Here is a 25,090-nt window from a genome sequence, read left to right as displayed (position 1 = left end):
GCGCGAAGGCCGGCGGCGCGGGAGGGCCGCGGACAGAGCGCCGTGCGCCTGCGCCGGGCTGCGTGGCGCGGCGCGGGGCCGGGCCGTGCGCAGTCGGGGCCGTCGGAGGCGCTGGTGAGCTTTGCGGATCTGGGCGGTGCCGAGGAGGACGAGGCGGCGCTGGGTCTGACGCGGCCCGGCTGGTGGGGGGCCCCGCTGGTTTATTTATTTATTTACCGTGTGTGTGTGCCTCCGAGTGCGCGCGCTCCGCTGCTTGGCGGGGAGGGGGTGGGGGGAGGGCCGGGGGCCAAGCGGGAGCTGGAACCGGGTGGAAACGCCGCGTGACTCGTAGGTGAGGGAACGCCGAGCGGTCGCCGCCGCCGCCGCCGCCGCCGAGAAGCCCAGGTTCCGGCCGCCGGGAAGCAGCGTCTGGTGCCGACAAGATGGCGGACGGGGAGCTGAACGTGGACAGTCTCATCACCCGGCTGCTGGAGGGTGAGTGCGGGGGCCGCGGGGAGGGGAGGGGGCGCCTCGCTAAGGTCTCACGCCCCTCCGCTGCGGGAACCCAGGGGACCCCCGGGCTCTCCCCGCCCCGAGGCGGCCGGCCGTGGAGGGGAGAAGAGGCTGGTGGGCCGGGGGGGGGTCGCGGCCCGCGGGAGGCTGGGCTGGAGGCTCTGTCGCCGCGGGGGCCGGGCCGGGCCGGCGGGCAGTGTCCCCGCGGAGGGGGGTGGGGGCCCGCACGGCGGCGCGCCGGCCTGGGTGCGGGGAGCCCAGGGTGCTGGGTGACCCTTCCCCAAGGAGGGTGCCGGGAGGCGGACGCCCGTGTGGTACGTCCGTGGAACGTGGGTTTCTGTGCTCTTTTTGTGCTTTGCCCTTGGCTGCCTCGGATCCTAGTTCCGGAGTAAATTTTATACAAAAACCTTCTGCAGACGATTGTGTGACCTGTTTTGCATTTTTTCATATGATGCTTTAGGAAGAGCTCTGTTTTTAAGGAGAGGATCACAACGGAAGTTAAATACCTCCCATGTATTATTTTGCTTTAAAAAAAATAGTAAAAAGGTGTCTGAGCGAGTTAAAGATGCTCGCAAGGAAAATGGAATGTGTGGGCTCGTTTGCTGAAGGTACTAGCTTTCGGTTTTGAGGATTTGATTTCTGCACAAACTCGGAAAGGGTCTATTGTACGGCCTCTCCTGTGTTACAAGGTATTTACAAGTCTTCCTTCGCAGATTTTGAAGTTTCTGGACCATTCAGTTTTTATTGAATAGTTTCATGTTGGGGTGGGGATCGAAGGAAAGTTGAAGAGATGGAGAGGCCGGGATATTCACAGCTAATCGCGCTCTCCTCCCGGTGAATCCCTTTACCCTAAAATTTGCCTCATCACTAATTGCTTTATGAATATATATATATATAGAGAGAAAATAAGCCTTTAAAAATGAGTTCTTTCTGCCAGAAACGGTCAAAGGATTATTATTTGCTTTCAGATTACTGAAGGTAATTGTTTGATAGTGAAGGTAATTGTTTGATACAGTGTAGCAATATACTTATATTTGGAAAGTCATCAGAGATTGTATGATGATTTTGGGTGAAGGGGAGGGGGCGCTAGTTCCTTTTCGTTTAAACCAGTGATCGGCAAACCGCGGCTCGCGAGCCACATGCGGCTCTTTGGCCCCTCAAGTGTGGCTCTTCCACAAAATACCACCGCCTAGGCGAGTCTATTTTGAAGAAGTGACGTTAGAAGAAATTTAAGTTTAAAAAATATGGCTCTCAAAAGAAATTTCAATCGTTGTACTATTGACATTTGGGTCTGTTGACTAATGAGTTTGCCGACCATTGGTTTAAACCATTGTGGGTACCTCATACTGGTTGTGTAACAAACTACAGTATATTTGCTCCAGATGTGAAAGCCTTCCAGCCAATTAAGACTGAATAAGAAGCAAAGTTTTCCCAGGAAGTATTTACCTTTACTACCAAGCTATTCCTGGGAGGCCCCCTGGTGCCTGCAGTTAGTGTTCACTACCTAAGACTTAGTGGACTTGAACAGACGTGAACATCTTGCCGAGTGAGACATTTGCTTTGAAAGAATTTGTATATTGTTATTGTGTGTTCTAAGAGAGTAATAATAGCATTTTAAAATATTTAATATGTTAATTTGGGGGGAAGTTTCGTTTAGGCCCACATCTATTTTTATGCATTTTAAATTCAGCTCGTAAATTTAAATAATTTTAAAATCTGATGTTTGTGTCTCAACTCATTCACTTTTATTTTTCATATACTTAACATTTATATTTTATAGGCATAAAACAAAATAGACTTACATGTTTGATCTGGAACTTTTTAAGGCAAATGCAATTTTTTATGATTATAGATAATTAAGAATCTTTACTAGTGGATTATTCAAGGTTATTGGTAAAAAAAAATGGTGTGAAAATAGAATGAGTGAATGATTCCATTTATTTTTGTGAATTCAAATTACATAAATGATTGGTTTTGGTTTTGGGTGATCATTTTTCTTTAATTGGTGAGAGTTCTAGTCCAAAACATTTTTCCCTTTTTAAATTACCAAACGTTGACCTGCTTTGTGCCAGTCACCAGGAATCCAAAGAAAAACACAGTTTTTAACTCAAGAAACTCCTAATATAAGCAAGTGATTTGGGAATTTTTTTAGCCTTCTCTCTGTTCATATTCATCACACCCATCAGTAAAGAATTCCATTACTTGCTTCTTAAGCCAGGAAAGTATATTTAGTTTGTTTGACAGTGCCTCCCTGAGGTTCTTAAATTCTCCAGGTTCCTTCTCTCCTTTTCCTACCAAAATCTAGACCCATTAAAAAACATCCAAAACAGACTTGGATTTTCTTATAAGTAATTTTATCTTCACATAAAAATTTTTGTGTTTGCCTTGTTTTTCAGTGATGTCACATGATAGTTGAATTTAATTCAAATTTTTAAGTGATTTCAGAGAGGAAGGGAGAAGGGAGAGAGAGAAACATTGATGGTGAGGGAGAATCATTGATTGGCCACCTCCTACAGGCCCCACACTGGGGATGGAGCCTGCAATCCCGGCATGTGCCCTGACCAGGAATCTGGTTCATAAGTCTGCTCAACCACTGAGCATCGCCAGCAGGGCAGCACAGCCAACTTTAGAATGTTTCCACCCTCAGGCACAACCCTGTTCCCATTAGCCAACACTTTCTTTATTTCTTCACCCCACTTTCCCTTCTCCCCACACTAGGGAGCCGCTAAATCTATTTTCTGCCGGGATTGTGCCTATTCTGGATGTCTGATACAAATGAAAGTATATAATATATGGTCTTTTGTGATTGACTTCTTTTAATGTTTTAAAAGTTTACCTATGTTGTAACACATGTCAGTATTTCACTCCTTTTATGGATGAATATTTCATTGTATAAAATAACTAATTGTATCTATTCATCACTTGAGTTGTTTTCCCTTTTTGGCTATTGTGAATAATACTGCTATGAATATTAGTGTGCAGGTTTTTGTGGGGTCATGTTTTCAGTTCCCTTGAATATGTAACTAGGAGTGGAATTGCTGGATCACATGGTAACTCCATATTTAACCTTTTTCGGAACTGCCAGACTGTGTAAAGCCTTTTTTCTGAGTAAATTGTTTAATTTTGACCCAGTAGTGTAAAGGTTAGGCAGTTTGAAGGAAGTGTTGAGTTGCTTGTGGCAGCCTCAGCTTCTGCAGAGAAAGTGTGTATAGATCCAAAGCCAAGTCTGTTATAAAAGAGCAGGTTGGGGAGCAGGGGAGATCATCTGAGGAATACTTTCTTCTCTTGCTTCTTGGATGAGAAGCTAGAGGAGGCATAAAGTGTTACAGGTTTTAACTGATTCAGAAATTTGGAGTGTTTGTTTTCCCAATAGTTACTTCCAGCAGGCGAGGGAAAGCTTGACAGTTCGAATAGCCCAGAAGTGTTTCTGTTTTGTTATTTAAGGAGAACTGGAGCTTTTCTGGTAAATTTCTAAATCCAAGATTAGGATTTATTGGGACTTATACATCTATTTACATTTGAGTCTAAATCCAGGTTATAGTAAGATTCAGAATTAGTAAATTGTATCTGATAGGCTTTTATTCTTCACATTTATTGTTTAAGAGGGTATCCATCCCAATGACAGGCATTCTTAAACAACTCTTAACAGAAGTAAAATAATGTAGGTGCAAAAAGAATGTCAAGGTATTTAGAAATAATAACGAAAATGTCACTAAGTGTTTCTGAAACAAAGGTTATCCTGGAAGTCTTGGGATTGGGGTATAGGGATGCTAAGAGAAATGGTTTGTAAATGTCAGGAAGTTCAGCAGTGATGTGGTGGAATCTTCTGTTTTTGCGTGGATACATATTTTTGTAATCTCAGGCAGCAATCATTGCTCCTCTACCTGCTATAAATAGCTATTTCACCGCTTATTCTTTCTGGGAAAATGGAGGATCAGAGAAGATAGGGGAAAGAGATAAATGTCATAATTCTTCCTTCTGGTACACCCTCCATATTCCCCCAGACTGAATTGATTATCTTTGAAATCTTGGTTATTAGTAGGTGAAAAGTGTGTGTGTGTGTGTGTGTGTGTGTGTGTGTGTGTGTGTATATTTCAGTCTCTGAAACATGCCATAAAACAGAGACTTTGTATTGGATAAAATGAAAATGCTTAATGGAAATAAAGTCTATTCCACAATTAAGGGGAGTGCACACACTAATTCTGAAGATAAAGAAGTATAAATAATTAGTAGCTAGTCCTTTCTTAGTTTGATGGATGAGTTCAGTTTCTGATAACAGTGGGTACTTGTTATATAGTAGAAAAAGTAGTTAAAGGGCAGTGACAGTTGTCCTTATCCTGTCTCTGCACTATTCACATGTGTAAGTGATTTCTGAAGGTATACATAATCTTCCTGAAAATCACTGGCCTCGGGCTCTCCCTTCCCAAATTTACCCACATCTGTGCAAGGACGAGGAGAGGTATTTATACTATGTGCATATCTAGTGGGAACATTGTCTTTGGCTCTTCATTTGTGCTGATACTGTATAATTTGGAGGTTTGGGCACAGTTTTTGTTGTTGTTGTTTTCACTAAAAAGGAATTCTATACCTAGAATTCATCAGAATATCCCCGAGTTCCCAGCCTGTCAATTACAGGTTGACCAAGACATTTTCTTGGCTTGTCTAATACTATTTTTACTTTTCCCCTAATCCTACCCCCTATGTTCAAGATTTAGAGAAATCAAAGTTACTTTTCATAAGTTTAAGGACATCTGTTATATATTGTGGGCATTCTTTAACATATACCAAAAACGTACAAGTGGTAATTTCTTAACAGTTTATTCATTGATCTATCTTGTACTTTAAATGGGTCTTACACATGACTTTGTAATATGCATTGGTCATTTGAGAACACTGGTTAAACTGAATTATGTAGATTTCAAATGTACTCACACTTCTGTGATACCAAAAATATCACATTTGATAATATTATAACAAGATATTAGAAGAATCCTTAAGTATGGAGAAGCTGTCAGGTTCATGGTGCTGGATATAAGGTTTCCCAAATTTTAATTTTCACTTGAAAGCTTGAAATATAACATTAGCAACAAATGCTGTCAGTTGTTTTCCTTGAAATGACAAGCACACTTTATTCATTTTCAAGAGTATCTGTTAAATATCTAAGTGTGAATAACCATAGTGTGTTAGTTGTGCTTTCTAGTAAAAAAGATGTTCTGTTTGGGGATGTAAGGGAGTGGCCAGATCAGCTTCAAACTAAAACAGTCACATGAGTGCTTTTCTTGGAGACAGCTCTTGTACTTTGGTATGCAGCAGAAATGTTTTATGGGTACGTCCTATTTTGTCATACTGAATATGAAAAAGATGTATACTCAGTGGTGGAGATGTAATAAAATTGTTTTTACTGCTTCATTAAGGGCATTCTTAAGTGAAGCTGGGCTTTTTTATGTTTGCTAAAAGTGGATGGCAATAAATACACTAGTGACAACAGTAGTACAGTTAGACAGCACTGATTTGGTTTGTGCTGGGTACCAGCAGTTTTACCAGCCGTTGCTTTTACATGGTACAGATGTCAGCACAATTAAAAAGGAGTCACACTTTGAGAACCTTAGGGCTAGGGCATTCCTTCCTCTATTCCTAGATTGTCTAGCCCTCATCTATGTGTGTTTTATCGATGTGAGAGAAAGAGAATCAATTGATTGCTTCCTGTACACATCCCCACCAGGGATTGAACCTGAAACCTGGGTATGTGCTGTGACTGGGAATCAAACGGGCAACCTTTCTGCGCATGTGCCAATGCTCAACCAACTGAGTCACACTGGCTAGGGCAGTTACTTTCCTTCTTTTCCCTTTTATCATTATCTGCTTATCAGTGTACTCGAAATGATTTCTTTGAGAATTTATGAAAGCCAGGGGTCTTCTCAGAAAAACATGTATGTTCATGTGCATACACAATATTATAGACATTCGGGTTTATTATGCACGGCTCTGAAGGCCACCTGTAGACTCTGAAACCACATTAATTTTCCTATCAGACAGACTTCAGGTACATTGAAATCAATGGTGACTGCTTAATTCTTTCACTTAAAACTAAAATTATATATTTTAGCCAATTGTAAAAATTATATATTTTTTCTTTTTTGGCTAAAGGTAGACTTAACGTGCAAAATACAGGCTGGGGCAAAAGTAGGTTTATAGTTGTGGGTACACAAAATAGAGTTTATTCTTGTATTCTTTTTTATTCTGCTTATTTTGTTTTTTAGGTATGTATTTATTGCCATTTTATTGTTCATACTTTATCTGCCTCCCCCCCAAAAGAAGGCCCTGTAACATTTCATATAATATTGGTTTGGTGGTGATGAACTCCTTTTATCTTTCTCTTGTCTGGGAAACTCTATATGTCTTTTGATTCTGAATGATAACTTTGCTGGATAGAGTAACCTTGACTATAGATTATCTTGTATTATTATTAATTGTATTATTTTCCATGCAAGTAACTGTAAACTACTTTTACTACACCATGTATATTGAAATTAATTGACATTTATTATACAGAAAAGTTTAGGCAATATAGGAAACCTGGATTTAAATGCACTTTGCTATTGAGTCATATGTATCCTTGAGTAAATCTTTATTAGGTGTGGAAGTAGGGTAGAACCAATTAAAATTAAAATGTTAAAGATGGGGCAGATATGATAGATAGTAGAATTAGTTCTTTTTTTCTTGGCATCCTTTCTATTTTAGAGAAGGCAAGTATTAATAAGAACTTGCTGGAGAAAGTAACAAGTGGTTATTGAAAGATAAAATTTATTTAGCCTGGCTGGCATGAGTCAGTGGTTGAACGTAAACCTATGAACAAGGAGGTCATAGTTGGAGTCCAGATCAGAGCACATGCCTGTGTTGTGGGCTCAATTTCAGTGTGGGATGTGCAGGATCAATAATTCTCATTGTTGATGATTCTAGCTCTTTCTCCCTTTCTCTTCCTCTCTGAAATCAATAAAAATATTTTTTAAAATGTATGGGCTTAATAGTAAATGGAGAATAGTAGAGGTATATAGAGATATAGCCTATGCTTTCCTTTTTAAAATGTCTTCTCAGTTAAGATTGAATGGGAGCTAGCAATATATTTAGAGGTTAAAGGGAAAGTGAATGGAGAAGGTAATGAGAGGAAATTATTACAAGCTCAATTCATTAGGACAAATAAGGAACTCCCATGCACCATTTCTCCCCACTCCATCTCAGAAGTTACTGGAAACCATATTAGTTAATGAATTTTATTTTTTCATTCATGTGAAAAGTGTTTTTCTTCATCTAACTAGCTTATAGAATTTTTAATGTAATGTCCTACTATAAACATAATAATTTATTAAAATTTATTAAATATCTGCCGAAACCGGTTTGGCTCAGTGGTAGAGCGTCAGTCTGCAGACTGAAAGGTCCCAGGTTCGATTCCGGTCAAGGGCATGTACATTGGTTGCGGGCACATCCCTGGTAGGGGGTGTGCAAGAGGCAACTGGTCGATGTTTCTCTCTCATCGACGTTTCTAGCTCTCTCTCTCTCCCTTCCTCTCTGTAAAAAATCAATAAAATATACTTTAAAAAAAATTTATTAAATGTCTGGCTGGCACCTTTGAAAATCTGTTTTGTTTTGATTGGAAAATAGAAGTGGTAGTTGATTTCCAGAAGCCAGTTCCAGCATGTCATGATTGCAGGAGTTTCATCGAAAGGTTGATGGAACTTGGGAACTCAACAAGGGCTGAGTCACATATGGTATGCCTGCTATGAATGCTAAAGGCATTTCCCCAAACCTGAAAAGGATGATTGTTTACTGCCAGACGGCTCAGGGCATCTTAGTCTACATGTTATTGCCTCCTCCTGGCCAAACACCTGAACAGCCAGTTGGAGGTAACACCCCTAATCTGACAATAGATTTGTATAAGAAACCCTGGCCTTTGATGTGTATATCTCCACCTTGCCTTAGGACAATTTATGTTAATAAAAAACAAAGGGTCCTGACACGGGAGAACTTGGTTTCCTTAGCCAGGCCCGCCCACCCCTCTGCTCTGTAGGAACAGAGGCCCTTAAATGCCTTTCTTATATATATATATATATTTTTTTTTAATTGATTTTTTTACAAAGAGGAAGGGAGAGGGAAAGAGAGCTAGAAACATCAATGAGAGAGAAACATTGATCAGCTGCCTCCTGCACACCCCCCACTGGGGATGTGCCTGCAACCAAGGTACATGCCCTTGACCGGAATAGAACCTGGGACCTTTCAGTCTGCAGGCTGACACTCTATCCATTAAGCCAAACTGGTTTCGGCTCATATGCCTTTCAAAATTTTGTTTCATCTCTGGACTCTTATTAATTTACGCATAGCCCCTTCTCCAGATTGTCTGAACCCTTCTAGATGCTGATTCAAGACCACTGGCATTAAATGGTGCCCAACGTCCGACATTAGTTGATAAAATTCTTGGGACTGCTGATGATATTCCAAGAAGTGTGTGAAGCTAATTCACCCGACAGCTGCTTTTCCTAATCTTTCTTTCTTCATAGCCACAGTTTCTTAATGATGCTATTTTGGCATTTTATTATTAAATGCAAGACTTTGCTGAGAGAATAGGTCAGACACTCAACAGGTGCTGTCCCTGAATCATTTTAGGACTGTGAGGCCTCACGTTAGCCACTGAAGAACAAAGAGGGCTGCATTTCCATGGTAGCAACTTGCCGGAGCGTCAAGAACTAGCATGAATGGAGATAGAAGCAAAAGATCATAGAATAATCTTACTATTATCATAGGACCTAACAGGTTTTCTGATAGTTTGCTGCCTGTCAAAATATTGTCTTATGGATAAGTTTTAGAAAACTGACCATTTATTCATTGTTTATCAGTACGAGGATGTCGTCCAGGAAAAATTGTGCAGATGACTGAAGCAGAAGTTCGGGGCTTATGTATCAAGTCTCGGGAGATCTTTCTCAGTCAGCCTATTCTTTTGGAATTGGAAGCACCATTGAAAATTTGTGGTAAGTAAATGGGTAAAGCTTGAAACAATCTCTTTTGAATCTGTTTTTCTCCCATATTTACATTGAAGATCTAGGGGAAATGTTTTAAAGTTTTTGTATAAAAGAGACTAATAAGTTTTCTTTTATAAAATTCTATAAAAATTGAAACTTTTGCCCTGGCCGGTTTGGCTCAGTCGATAGAGCATTGACTTGTGGACTAAAGGGTTCCAGGTTTGATTCTGGTCAGGGGCATATGCTGGGGTTGTGGGCTCAATTCCCAGTGGGGGGCATACAGGAGGTAGCTAAACCATGATTCTCTCTCATCACTGATGTTCCTCCCTCTATGAAGTCAATAAAAAATATATATTTCTTTAAAAATTGAAGAAATAGCCAAAACCGGTTTGGCTCAGTGGATAGAGCGTCCCCCTGCGGACTGAAAGGTCCCGGGTTCGATTCTGGTCAAGGGCATGTACCTTGGTTGCAGGCTCATCCCCAGTAGGGGGTGTGCAAGAGGCAACTGATCAATGATTCTCTCTCATCGATATTTCTAACTCTCTATCCCTCTCTCTTCCTCTCTGTAAACTATCAATAAAATATATATTTTTAAAAAAAAATTTGAAGAAATATTTCTTGTCATTTCTTGAAATGACAAGTTACAAAGTATTAGCTACATATACCACAGATAAAAAGATTGCTATTCTCACTATATAAAAGAGTTCTTATAAATAAATAAGAAAAGGCTATACAGTCAAAAAAAATAAAGAGTCAGGTATTAGAAGAAATTCAAATGGCCAATATATGTAAGATCTTCAATCTCACTAGTAGTCAGGGAAATGCAATTCAGAATCAAATCCTGAATTATAATCAGATTGAAAAAATATCAAAAAATTGATTATCTAACGTTAAAGAAGTAGTGAAATAGGCATGTCGGTACACACAAGTTAAAAAAAAACAACAGGTACAGCCGAAACCTATTTGGCTTAGAGAATAGAGCGTCAGCCTATGGACTGAAGGGCCCCAGATTCGATTCCAGTCAAATGGGTACAGAATTAGTGTCAATATGGCAACGTCCATGGTATCCTACCTTTGTTGTGATTATTTTATTTTGAAAATTATGTAACTTTACAGTTTGTTTGTTTTTAAGTCTGATAATGGCTTTTGGCCAAAAGCAAAAACTTAAGAGCTTAAGTAGAGTGATCACATTTTTACATAGTTCATCTAACAGCTGGAAGTGGTATAAATAATATATTGTGCTGGCTTTGGTTTAATAATACAGTTTTTCTTGATAGTGGCTATTAGTGATTAAGACATAGTATTTATAGACTTAACTATCAGTTTTTGCTCAATTAAGGATTATTTGCTATATGCAGAAATTTATCTGGCCCTGGCCAGTGTGGTTCAGTTAGTTGGGAGTGTTGTCCCATGCACTGAAGCATTGGGGGCTCTATTGCCATTTGGGGTGCATATAGGAGGCAACCCAATCAATGTTTCTTTCTCCCTCTCCATTTCTCTCTCTCTAGAATCAATGAAAAATGTATTCTTGGGTGAGGATTTTTAAAAATTTATTTTTCACGTTTCTTAGTGATCTATTTGAGTTCTTGCTATTTTATTTGTCTTGCTATTTGGTATAACAATAGGACCTAAGTTTAACTACCAGATAATAAGATTAACTGTATTAGTTCTCTGTTGTTATATAACAAATCACCCCAAAACCTTATTGCTTAAAACAACATTAATTTATCACCTCACAGTTTTTGTAAGTCAGGATTTTGGACCCAGCCTGCCTGGGCCCTCTGATTCTAGGGCTCGCCCAAGACTACAGTCAAGGTGTCATCTGGGGCTGTGGTCATTTCGAGGTTCAACTGGGAAGGGATTCAGTTCCTTATGTGCTAATGGATGAGGGCCTCTGTTCCTACTGAGCATGTGGCCAAAGTCCTCATTTAGTTCTTTGCCATGTGTGGTTTTCCAGAAGGCAGCTGGCTTCATCATTAAGAGTGAGAGAAAGCAAGAGAGTACAAGCAAGATGGAAGTCACAATCTTTTGTTTGTTTCAAAATATATTTTATTGATTTTTTTTTTTTAGAGAAAGGAAGGGAGAGGGATAGAGAGCTAGAAACATTGATCAGCCACCTCCTACCCCCTCCCTCCCCAACTGGGGATGTGCCTGCAACCAAGGTACATGCCCTTGCCCAGAATCAAACCTGGGACCCTTCAGTCCACAAGACACTCTGTCCACTATCCACGGAGCCAAACCAATCAGGGCAGTCACAATCTTTTGTAACAATCTCAGATGTGACAGCCCCTCTTTCTTTTGCTATATCCTCTTTATTAGAAGCAAGTCACTCAAGGGGAGAGGATTACACAAGGGAGTAAACATGAGGAATCATCTCATAGAATGTGATTGTACAACAGTAACCAAATATTCTAAAGCTGACTTTTTCTCTTTTTAGGAGATATTCATGGACAGTATACAGATTTACTGCGATTATTTGAATATGGAGGCTTTCCACCAGAAGCCAACTATCTTTTCTTAGGAGATTATGTGGACAGAGGAAAGCAGTCTTTGGAAACTATTTGTTTGCTATTGGCTTATAAAATCAAATATCCAGAGAACTTCTTTCTCTTGAGAGGAAACCATGAGTGTGCTAGCATCAATCGTATTTATGGATTCTATGATGAATGTAAGTAAAAATAAAAACCTATTTCTTATTAATGGGAAAAGTCCCTAATAATTTTTTACTTAAAAAAAGTTCTTCCAATTTAGAGTTCTTTAAAAAAAATATGATTTATTAAGCATAAGCCCAAGAAGAGAACCTTTCATGGAAGAGGAACCTGAAACTGGGAAATGTAATAGTTAAATTGGTTCCTTGGGATCTCTTTCAGGTTGACTGCAGCTTGGTCGGCTGAAAGGACCTTTTGTAATTAGCTTACATAGTAAAATATCTAAGTAGAATAAAGGTTATTACAGATAGTAGCTTCGCTTCTGGTTTTCTAGTGTCCATTAAGGTTTTAGTGCTCAGCATTCTTGTGATATAACAGAAAATCTTACTGGCTCTTTGTCAAAGAAATATTGAGGCATCCTATGATTATTATAGATATTTATTTCTGAGGGGTAGTATGTAGTTTCAATTGTTTAATCAGACCAGCAGACAGAAAGTGGGTTGTAGTGTATCAAACTATAACCACTTTTCTGAAGCTACATCAGAAATAAAGGTTCATTTTTAAAAGATAAAATACAGGCTTGAATATCCTCAGGATAGAAATTGTATAAAATGAAATAATGTATGTGAGAACAGCTTACAAGCACTGCTTTGAGTTAGCCTTACCATTGAGAGACAGGTAGAGATGTAAAACCATAGGAAATTAGAGTTTGCGTCTTTTATCCCTTCCCTGGGTTAGTTGTTGCAACTTATTGCCAAATTCAGAGAAATTGAGTAACACTAAAAAGGTGAACATAAACTTAAGATTGTTTTTGTTGTGCCTTTTTATGCTAGACTAAAGGAAAATTTTGGCTTTTGTCTCTGTTTATACTTGCTATAGTGCCAAGTTGTAATTCATTCAAAAGTGAATACCAGTTAAGCTCTTGTAAGTTCTCCTTTATTGGTAATAAGTTTATGCTGTATTACTCAGTGCATTAGAGTTAAAATGGACAATGTCCAGAGGCACCCCTTTTGCTTCTATTTGTTTATTTATTTGGCTACATATGTAACTAGTACATATATTGAATGGAAAAAATAAAAATAGTCTATTAGACCCTTTCAAAGTTGCTGTCACAGTGATCTTAAAAGACAAGTGTTTGATGTATTGTTTCATAGAACACCTAACACAATCTTTGAAGTCTTTGTAACTTTACTGAAGGTGTAAATGTTTTTTTAAATGTATTACCATTTTTAAAATATACAAGTAGCACTTGTTCATTATAGAAAAAAACAGTGCTAGATAAACAAAGAAAATTGAAATTATTCATAATCTTGTGGTTGTGAGATAACTAATGAGAACAATTTAAATGTATTTATTCTATTTGCTTTTTCTTTTTGTAGGCAAACGAAGGTTTAATATTAAGTTGTGGAAGACCTTCACTGATTGTTTCAACTGTCTGCCTATAGCCGCCATTGTGGATGAGAAGATCTTCTGTTGTCATGGAGGTAGACTACTAAATTTACCTTATGAGTTTTTCTTATTCTTCTATTATTTAGAAAAGACCTATAATATATTTTTTTAAATATATATTTTATTGATTTTTTTCACAGAGAGGAAGAGAGAGGGATAGAGAGTTAGAAACATCAATGAGAGAGAAACATCGATCAGCTGCCTCTTGGACATCCCCTACTGGGGATGTGCCTGCAACCAAGGTACATGCCCTTGACTAGAATTGAACCTGGAACCCTTCAGTCCGCAGGCTGACGCTCTATCCACTGAGCCAAACCGGTTTTGGCAAGACCTATAATATTTAACAGTGCTTTTGTGAAAACTCAAGTGATTAAAACTGTTTTAAACATGACTAAAATCTCTCCTACCTAGAAATTTATATTTATATATAATGAAAATTTAGTATTTATCTTTAAAGAATTTCACATAGGATAACCATAGTTTTGTTTTTAATAATATCATCCTTTTGCCTCTGTTGTAACAGGAAGATGCCCCTACTATCTGTAAAAATAAGAGGATAGCTGTTTTCCTGCCTTTATTTAATGCCTTTTATCAGAATCCAAACATCATTTAATATTTCCACATGCCAAGAGTTCTAGGCTTTATGTAATATGTCTGCTTTAGTTCTAAAAATAATTTTTGGTAGAATGTTACTCTCTATGACTTGTTAAATAAGCTTGATTTTTGAAAACTTATTTGAAAAATTAATACATTTCTAGCATCAGGCTACATGCCATGAAAATAGATATAGATATGGCGCCAATATATGAGTTGGCTATCTTGGGGAATTTAAAAATCTATTGATAAAATATATACTTTCAAAACAGATATTGAGTAATGAAAGGAATTTATGTCAAAGAACTTATAGAGACAGTAATTATGAGAAGTCAGGAAAAGGAGAGAATTGTTGGGTAAATGTTATGGAGACACAGGTTTTGGAGAGGTGGAAACATAAGACAATATGGTTAGTTTAAGAAATGAGTGAGGACTGGCCTGTCTAGAATGTCAAGTACATGTTGGGGAATGATGGATGGGGTCAGATAATAGAGATTTGAATACCGAGCAAATGAGTTTATTGAATGGTTTGATAGCCAAATTGGGTTTTTATATAGGGAACTAATTTAATGAAAATACTGTAAGAAAATTAGTTATCTATCAGTATAAGGGAAAAATTAAGACAATGCTAAAAAGATAGATGTACTTTTCTAGGTAGTTTATTCTCTAATGGTACATAATTCTCTGTATTAATTAAACATTTTACAATAGATACTAAACATTTAAGAAATTGTAGCTCTTACACATTAGCATAGCTAAGAATAGAAGTGTAGCAAGCAGGAAGGAGTATGAATATTTAGGTTCATTCTTTGTGATAATGCTTAGATTGTCTACCAAAGAGAAATACTGGCTGTACTGTGTACTGCTTGAAAGATTACAAAGTATTTTCATGTTTATCATTCTGTTCAACAGGCTTTTGTGAAGATAAATGAGCATGTTGGCATGGATTATAAGAAGGTCTAATGGACAGGGAATGGTTGGAAAGAGAGTGGTAGGATTTCTTTCCTTGGGAAATTTTTTTGAAATGAAAGAGAATTTTATTTCCTGGTAGGAAAGAGTAGAGAAGCTAATTATAATGTTCTGTTATATCAAAATGGGATTCTATTTAATAACAAAATATTAAAAGGAAAATTTTAAATGTCTTTAATTTCACATAGTGAATCTACTTAATTAAATATGTTTTTTTGTTTGGGTGAAATTATTTTAGACGTCAATAACTATTGACTCATGTTTTTATTTATAGGACTGTCACCAGACCTGCAATCTATGGAGCAGATTCGGAGAATTATGAGACCCACTGATGTCCCTGATACAGGTTATGTATATAGCGATGTTTGCTTAATTGTTTTATGTAAAATTACTAGAGGCCCGGTGCACAAATTCGTGCACCGTGGGGTCCCTTGGCCTGGCCTGCAGGGGTTGGACTGAAACCGCTCCAACATCCCCTGAGGGGTCCTGGATTGTGAGAGGGCACAGGCCAGGTGGAGGGACCCCACTGGTGCACGATTGGGGCCAGGGAGGGATGCAGGAGGTTGGCCAGTCAGGGAGAGACCACAGTAGGGCTTCAGGTCCAGCTCATCTCACGCAGTCCCCATTGGCTGGACCCCACCAGCAAGCTGACCTACCAGTTGGGGCGTCTGCCCCTTAGTGGTCAATGCGCATCATACCGAGAGGTTGAGCGGCCTTAGCATATCATTAACATATTACACTTTGATTGGTTGGACAACCAGACAACTGACCCTTAGCATATTAGGCTTTTATTATATAGGATTGGCAATTTGAATTTAATTATATTTAGTGGAAGTAGAATTGGTTTATATAATAAATAAATAATAGCACCCTACCAAATACAGATTTATTTAAAAGTTCTAGTGTGTTGTTGGCTCACAGATACGTAAAATTGATTAGTGGAGTAGACTACAGCACCCAGAAATAGACAGTGTAGGAGGTAACTCTGTAAGGAAAGGATGAACTATTCAGGAAATGCTTGTGTGTTACTTGCTTATCAATATGGAGAAAACACATACAAAAGATGAACAGCCTTTTCCATATATTGTGTGTGTTCTTAGAATGAGATGTACACATATTTCCTCTATGGAAAAGGTTGAAAGTATACCTTAAGAAACCAAGGATGATTATATTTATATGGGGCTTTAATAAAAAATGGCTAAGTTTGATAACTTAGATACCAGAGGCAAGAAATTGTTACTGTTTATTAAAGGGTGAAGGGATAGGAGAAGAAATGTAATGAAGGTATACTTTACTTTATAAACTTTGTTTTGCTTTATTCATTGCTGGTTTTATTCTTTAAAGGTTTGCTCTGTGATTTGCTATGGTCTGACCCAGATAAGGATGTGCAAGGCTGGGGAGAAAATGATCGTGGTGTTTCCTTCACTTTTGGAGCTGATGTAGTCAGTAAATTTCTAAATCGTCATGATTTAGACTTGATTTGTCGAGCTCATCAGGTACGAAATTTAAAACTTTTGTGTATTTTAATATTAACTTCACACAAGTCTACTTTTATTTTTGAGGAAACTGAGAGGTGAAGCCTGTTTCACAATTAACAGTCTAATGATTTGTTAACCCTTTCTCACACTTTAAGAGGAAATGTTTCAAAATAATATATTTTTGCAGTTATACTGCAATTTAATAAATTTTTCAGTGTTTGAAGCTTTCTAGAAATATTTGATCCCATTATAATGTGATATTTACATATTATAGATAATAACCAAATGAATTGTGGGGATTTTGATAAGAACCAACCACACTGTAAAAAGACATTTTTTAGAAAGTTGAGGAAATTTGATTCCAGTCAAGGGCATTTACTTTGGTTGTGGGCACATATCCACAACTGATTGATGTTTCTCTCTCATCGATGTTTCTGTCTCTCTATCCCTTTCCCTTCCTCTCTGTAAAAAAAAAAATCAATAAAATATATTTTTAAAGAAAAGAAAAGAAATAACATTTGCTTTGTGGCTCAGTTGGTTGGGTGTTTTCCTGCGCACTGAAAGGTTCAGTTTGATTTCCAAATCAGGCACATACATGCCCAATTTTCTGGCTTAATCCCTAATAGGAGGACATGCAGGAAGGAGGTAGTGATGTTTTGCTTTCACATCAATTATCTCTCTCTCTCTCTCTCAAAATCAGTTTTGAAAAAAATCTAAAAAAAAATACATATTCCAAAGCAATAATAGATTACACACTGTTGTACCAGGCAAAGGGAAAGAAAGTAATAAAGTTCTAATTGAACTGAAGTGTACCTTTATAGGACTTGGTTGGCACTCAGGCTTAGGAGAGATGGGTTAGCCAAGGAGAAGTGACAAGTAAGAGTCCCTTGTTACTAGGGCATGCTGTTAGGCAGTGGTGGAGCTAGTGTTGACTGGTAAGATGATCTCCTTTGTGGGGGCTGCTGCACAGCTTTCTCGCTACTAATAAGCTTTTACCGGGAGAGGAGCTAATGCCCTTAAGAGAGTTACTTAGGTCAGCAGAGTCCCCAGGAACTCTCACATGGTCTTCACAAACTCTGGGTATTTATAGTTTAAATGTTCCCTTGCCATAGTTGTTTCTTTACATGTGTTTTTTTGTTTGTTTGTTTGTTTTTTTAAATATATATTTTATTGATTTTGTACAGAGAGGAAGGGAGAGAGATAGAGAGTTAGAAACATCGATGAGAGAGCGTCATCGATCAGCTGCCTCTTGCACACCCCCCACTGGGGATATGCCTGCAACCACGATACATGCCCTTGACCGGAATCGAACCCGGGACCCTTCAGTCCCCAAGCTGACGCTCTATCCATTGAGCCAAACCGGTCTGGCACATGTTTGTTTGTTTTTTAAGTTACTTTTGTTGTTAATCTTCACCTGAGGATATGTTTTTCCATTGTTTGTTGTTTATTTGCCGGGGTGGGGGTGGGGGGGGTGGGGGGTAGAGGGAGTAGAAGGGAGGGGGAGAGTCAGAGAGAAAAACATAGATGTGAGAGAGAACATCAATTGGTTGTGCCTGACAGATTGCAGTCTTGGGGCTAGAGCCTGCAGTTTAGATACATGCCCTTGACTGGAATAAAATCTGTAACCTCTTGAATCTGAAGGCCAGTGCTCTCGCCACTGAGCCAAATTGGCTTAGGGCAAATTTTTTTTTTTTGCTAAGCCCCCAGCAGTGTCCCCTAGTAGCTGAGCTGCTGAGTGCTTATCAATGACAGCAGATGAGATCATGACAGCTTACCTCATTCTTATATCAAAACAACTTTACTGCCCTAGCTGGTTTGGCTCAGTGGATAGAGTGTCAACCTGTGGACTGAAGGGTCCCAAGTTCAGTTCCTGCCAAGAGCACATGCCTGGGTTGCGGGTTCGATCCCCAGTTGGGGGCATGTAGCAGGCAGCCGATCAATGATTCTCATCATTGATGTTTCTTTCTCTCCCTCTCCCTTCCTCTCTGAAGTCAGTAGATATATTAAAAAACAAACAAAACAACTTTACTCTTACGAACTTCATTTTTGTCATAAACAGGTGGATTTGAAATCATATCAAACCAATACAAAACACAAATCATCTCTAATATTAAGAGACTTGTGATGAGAAATAACACAAGTTCCAAATATTTTCTATAGGAACAAACCTGTTCTTTCAGTAAATGTGTGATTGAATGAACAAGGAAACTAAGAACTAAAAGGATGTACTGAGTGCCAACCACCATGCTGAGCCTGGAGTAGATAAGGTGGCCAGGGCTTAACAGAAAAGGTTAATATCTAAATTCTACCATGAGATAATTACATCATGAGCATGTACCTGATACTAAGAAATTATTTTAAAACATAAATTGTTTTGGAGGTGCTTTCTTAGCAAGTGTTGTAGGATAATTGTTGCTTAATCAAGGGTACCTAACAAACAGTATTATTGCCCATTATAAATAAATATTAAGTGTTTAGATATCATTACCTCTTAAATTGTAGAGCTGAGAAATAATAAATTAATTCACTCAGAAATTGACAATACTAAAAATTATGTTAAATTATTAAAGAAAATTTAATTATTAAAATTTTAACCTATAACAAGCTAATTTTTAGGAGTATTATCTGTGTAAATTAAGTTCAATTTAGTAGAGCATTATTTGTAATATAAAATTTAAAAGTGGAGCAAGAAAAACCTTGCCATAATCTGTTTTTCCTTGTCTGGTTATTGTTCACTGAACTAAGAATTCTATAGTTGGATTATAATGCCATCATCTAGAAGTGCTTAGGGTCTCAGCTCCCTGTAGACACTACATACCCTGTTTCCCCGAAAATAAGACAATGTCTTATATTAATTTTTTCCCCCAAAGTTGCACTAGGTGTTATTTTCAGGGGATGTCTTATCTTTCCATGCGCTAGGTCTTATTTTCAGGAAAACACGGTATTAGCATATGCAGAGCCCTGGAAATGGCATGATTTCTAAACTTCTTAATAGTCATAAATTTATTATGATATCATGTAAACTAAATCTTGACCATCATAGTAAAAGCACACTAATTTAAATATTCTAAGGCAGTTTAAGAATAAAAATCAAGTTTTCAAAACGGGGTTTGCTTTTTTTTTTTAGGTTTTTATTACATTAATCTCAGTGAGTTTAGATGGTTGAGAATTACATGTTTTTTTCCTTTGACAGGTTGTGGAAGATGGATATGAATTTTTTGCTAAACGACAATTGGTGACCCTATTTTCAGCCCCAAATTACTGTGGTGAATTCGATAATGCTGGTGGAATGATGAGTGTGGATGAAACTTTGATGTGTTCATTTCAGGTATAATATAAATTTATAACAACCGGAAATATAATTAATAAAAGTATTGTCAGAAGAAAATTTTCTTTTAGACTGGTGTACTTTCCTTGAGCCAGTGTAGAAAATCGGTTTTATTAAGAAGTGAACCTCATTGTAATATGAACAATAAAGATTTATTTTTTAAAAAAAAATAGAAGAAGAAGAAGAAGTGAACCTCAGCATAGGTTCAGTAGAGATTTCTGTTTTTATTCACAAAGGTTTCAGCCTTTTGGTATATATCAGATATTAGAGTTTTAGGGGACCTAAGTTATAGCAGTCATTTTTCCCAAAAAAATTTTAAGAGAAAGTTTAATTAGAAAGTTACAGAGGTAGTAGAGGTGAGCCAGCTCGGGAAACAAAAGAAGCCAAAGAAGGGCCAGTGGAGCTCAAGAGAAAGAAAGGCAAAGGAAAAATGCCTGGGGAAACTGAGAGGGAGGGAAAGGCACAGGCCAGTGCAGGGTCCTTAGTATTGAGGGTTTTAAAGACCGAGTTTATAAACTCAGATGAAAATAACAATATTTACCTAAGAAAAAGCTTTCCAGATAATTTTAAAGTACCAATTTATAAATGTAGAAACATTTATATTTTAAAAGTGAATAACTTTAACATGCTACTTAAAATCATTCTTGTTGATAGGCCAAAACAACTTTGATACTTTGTTTTTGCAAAGGTTATTTTATATCCCCGAACATACATACCTTCTTTTTAAATGTAGACCATTCCCCTTTTTTTTTTTTTATATTATACTGTTTGTAACTACTAGTATAAATGAGTGTAAATTTTTGACTTCTCACGTATAATTTAAGGATAGTAACCAGGCCATATCCTTCAACAGTCACCAGAGTGGAGTTGAATTAATATATTATTTTTCAGTGAGGCACTGTGATGCTTTGAATAGTTTTAAGAAATATTTCATAAGCCTTTTGTATGCATTTTTTGTATAAATATTGAAATTTTCTACCTATAATGAGCGTAAAGTTCTATTAAAAATGAATACAAACCAATGGACACAAAACTCTGGAGAGAGTGGGTATGTATGGGAGGGGGGCAATGATAAAATATGTACATAGATAATAATTTAATTTAAAAAAAAATGAATACAATTTTTGCCAAAACCGGTTTGGCTTAGTGGATAGAGCGTCGGCCTGCAGACTGAAGGGTCCCAGGTTCGATTCCGGTCAAGGGCATGTACCTTGGTTGCAGGCACATCCCCAGTGGGGGGTGTGCAGAAGGCAGCTGATCGATGATTCTCTCTCATCAATGTTTCTAATTCTATCCCTCTCTCTTCCTCTCTGTAAAAAATCAATAAAATATGTTTTTTAAAAATGAATACAATTTTAATAAGACAATAACAAGTATTGCTGAGGACATAGAGAAATTGGAACTTTCACACATCCATAGTAAAAATGTACATTGATAGTGAAAATGTAAGATGGTGTAGTGAACATGGAGTTTCTGCATGACCCAGCAATTTTAATCTGAGGTATACACCCAAAAGAATTAAAAATAGGTATTCAATTATATGCATATGCATAGGAACATTATTTATAGTACCCAAAGGTTGAAAACAACCCAAATGTCAATCAGCTAAAGAATGAATAAACAAAATGGCATATTGTTTGACAATTAAATGTAATGAACTACTGATATATGCTGTAACATATATAAATCTTAAAAACAAAGAAGCAAGTCACAAAATTCCACATATTGTCAGGTCCTATTTATATGAAATAGCCAGAAAGACAAATCAATAGAGTAAGAAAGTTGCCAAAACGGGTTCGGCTCAGTGGATGGAGCGTCGGTCTGCGGACTGAAAGGTCCCAGGTTCGATTCTGGTCAAGGGCATGTACATTGGTTGCGGGTACATCCCCAGTAGGGGGTGTGCAGGAGGCAGCTGGTCGATGTTTCTCATCGATGTTTCTAGCTCTCTATCCTTCTCCCTTCCTCTCTGAAAAATGGATAAAAATATGTTTAAAAAAAAAATAGAGTAAGAAAGTCGATTAGTGGTTGTTTAGAGTTAAAGGAGGGAGAGTGAGTAGGGGAGTAGAAAGGGGATGGGAACAAGGTTTCTTTTGGGGTGACAAAATTATAGATTATGGCCGTTGCTCTACAACTCTGTAAATACATATACTAAAAAGCATTGACTTATACATTTTAAATGGGTGAACTTTATGCTATATAATATATAAAAATAAAGCTGGTTTGTTTTGGGGTGTTTTTTGTTTTTGAATTTTTATGAGTTTATTTGAGCCAAACTGATGGCATATGCTCGGGAGCAAGGTCTCAAATGCTTCCTCAGAGCTGCTTTTTAAGTGAAAAGGTCTGTTTACAATAAAAAAATTAAGGTGTGAAGAGTTTGTGACTAGTTAACCTCTAAGTAGTGGCAGAATTATGGTGAGAACCTAGGTCTTTTTGACTCTTAAAGCCAGAGTGTTTTCCTCACCACAGAGATACACTGATTGGAAAAAATTTTTTTGCTTAAATCTAAGGAATGGTAGTTGATAGGTTTTGTATACTAACAAATGCTTTTGTTAGTAAATTATTGATGGAATGGTACAATTGCACTATTCAGATGTTTGAAAACTTTAAAATGTGAGAAATATTTGTGGAAATTTACTGTTTTTTCTACATTTTTATTGCACTTTATAATTTCTGCCATTTATTGAATAAGAAAAAAAACACACCCACTGTTGTAACAGTAATTTTCTTAAGCTTATTGCACTTGAAAGAATAACGTTGTTAATAAATTGTTTACTTTAAGATATTGAAACCATCTGAAAAGAAAGCTAAGTACCAGTATGGTGGACTGAATTCAGGACGTCCGGTCACTCCACCTCGAACAGCTAATCCACCGAAGAAAAGGTGAAGAAAGGAACTGTCTAAAGAAACCATCAGATTTGTTAAGGACATACTTCATAATATATAAGTGTGCACTGTAAAACCATCCAGCCATTTGACACCCTTTATGATGTCACACCTTTAACTTAAGGAGACGGGTAAAGGATCTTAAATTTTTTTCTAATAGAAAGATGTGCTACACTGTATTGTAATAAGTATACTCTGTTATAATATTCAACAAAGTTAAATCCAAATTCAGAATTACCCATTAAAGTTACATCTTCACTTACCACAGTTTTTAAAGTTGAAAAGCATCCCAATTAAACTAGATGTGATCGTTAAATCAGATGAAAGCATGATGATCCATCTGTGTAATGTGGTTTTAGTGTTGCTTGGTTGTTTAATTATTTTGGGCTTGTTTTGTTTTGTTTGTTTGTTTTTGCTAGAATAATGGCAAATATTTTAAATTTTTCCCCCTAAACATTTTTAAAAGTGAAATGTGGAACAAGTTCTAAAGACATTCACCAACTATTATTTTCTCTTGCTTATTTACTTATGTACCTGTTTAATCTTACTTAGAAAGCTTATGCTTCATTGCTGTGAAAAGGAATTTTAGAGGTTGGTATTTTAAAAGTATGCAAACTGTCCAATCCAGTGATTTAATCAACAGTTTGGGCAAACATTATAGCTGGTAGTGAATATTTTGCTTCATACAGAAATTGCCACAGATATGGATTTGTGCACTCTAATTTTTAACTGATTGATGCTGTATTGTGAAGTAGCATTTCATTTAACTTTAAGATAAAGTACATATAGTATTACCCACCTAGTTGGTAATGTGATTATGTGGTACCTTTGTTTTAGGTTTTAATTTGCACGAAACACCTTTTGGCATGCTTAACTTTCTGGAAACACTTTCACCTGCATCGATTTTGTTTTTTGGGTTTTTGTTGTGGGTTTTTTTTGTGTGTGTGTTTGTGTGTTTAAATCCATAAAACATGGGAATCCTTTTTTGATAAGCCTTGGAAAGCTGACACTCTCTCCCTTTCTCTGTACGAAGGACATATTTAAATGAATGCTGGTCTGTGGGACATTCTGTCAACTAAGGGTATTGGGTGCTTAACAGTCTATTAATGCCATGTGAATGTTGTATACGATTGTAAGGCTTATGTCACTAAAGATTTTTATTTTGATTTTTCATGATCAAAGTCCATATGATATTGTATAGACATGCTTTGTAGTGAACTATAGTAGCAATAATTTCTGTACATGATCAAGCGTTTTTTGCAGCATTTCTTTTCTCTCTCCCTCTATTCTCTCCCCCCCCCCCCCCCCCCTTAAGGGTTAGCATTAACAAATGGCAAGACTACAAAAGTGAACATAAAGATTTTATAAGGAGAACTTAGAGGACACAGATTTGTGATTTTTGGGTGTGATACTTTCGATGTGATTCTAAAAGCTTTTATTGAGCATTGTCAAATTTGTAAGTTCATAGGGACGGATATCATATTTATAATGCCCTTTTATGTTTGCTACCACAGATGTGAAATTCTTGACCTTAATATTGTCGTTAAAAATGTTAAATTGAGAATTCTGTTAACTTACGTTTTATGAATTGGTGTATTGTATTATTGCAAGAGATTTGATTTTCAGCTCAGTGCAACGTTCTTTCAAATGCATATGTCTTTTTTTCTAATTTCATTTTGTTTTAAAGCACATTTTAAATGTAGTTTTCTCATTTAGTAAAATTGTCTAACTGATATGAAGCCTGACTGGTTATTTTATTCCTTTTTTCCCTTTACAATGAGACATTTAGATATATTTTATTCAAATACGATTTCAGGGTCTTTTACATATATTGAATTGGTCCTTCTCTGAAGGTGTTCATGTACTGTATATGATGTATTAGATTAGTTTACACAAGCTTTTATCTAATGTGATTCAAATATCTTCCTCACTGGAGTGAGGGTTGAGCAATTTCTAGTAGAATTTGAGGTGCATTCTTAGTATTCAAGTAAAGTGGGTCTAGAAAATAAGCCTTTGGAATAATTTATCCAGGTCAATTCTGATTATAGAAAAATAGTCACTAATTAAGCCAATTAATATTGGTCACTACATTTTAAAGGACGGGAACTTACCATGTTTAAATGTTCAAGCAGCCTTAAAGTCACTTCATCATGTACATAATTTGTTTATTACAGATATTTAGTTAACACTGCTACTTGAAATAAAACTACATTCCTTAGGAGAAAAATAACCTGTAAT

The 25,090-nt window shown here is 37.1% G+C and overlaps 1 protein-coding gene across 4 annotated transcripts; it reads left to right on the top strand.

Moving 5' to 3' along the window:
* PPP1CB (protein phosphatase 1 catalytic subunit beta) lies at positions 1–24,585 on the top strand. Of its 4 annotated transcripts, none has more exons than XM_084900165.1 (9): positions 1–114; positions 332–474; positions 9,381–9,512; positions 11,941–12,171; positions 13,531–13,635; positions 15,438–15,509; positions 16,508–16,659; positions 19,835–19,969; positions 22,749–24,585. In XM_084900165.1, exons 2-9 carry the CDS (start codon positions 423–425, stop codon positions 22,851–22,853), a joined length of 984 nt encoding a protein of 327 aa, XP_084756291.1. In that variant the 5' UTR covers positions 1–114; positions 332–422; the 3' UTR covers positions 22,854–24,585. The 4 variants fall into 4 exon arrangements, with proteins under 4 accessions (XP_084756291.1, XP_084756292.1, XP_084756293.1 ...); XM_084900166.1 differs by lacking the exon at positions 1–114 and adding an exon at positions 117–182; XM_084900167.1 differs by lacking the exon at positions 1–114 and adding an exon at positions 124–219.
* Positions 24,586–25,090: the final 505 nt, after the last annotated feature.

Source organism: Pipistrellus hanaki, assembly GCF_964339955.1.
Source record: "Pipistrellus hanaki genome assembly, chromosome: 12".
Classification (NCBI taxonomy): domain Eukaryota; kingdom Metazoa; phylum Chordata; class Mammalia; order Chiroptera; family Vespertilionidae; genus Pipistrellus; species Pipistrellus hanaki.
Note: the sequence above shows the minus strand (reverse complement) of the source record. Positions and strands in the feature narration are given on the sequence as shown.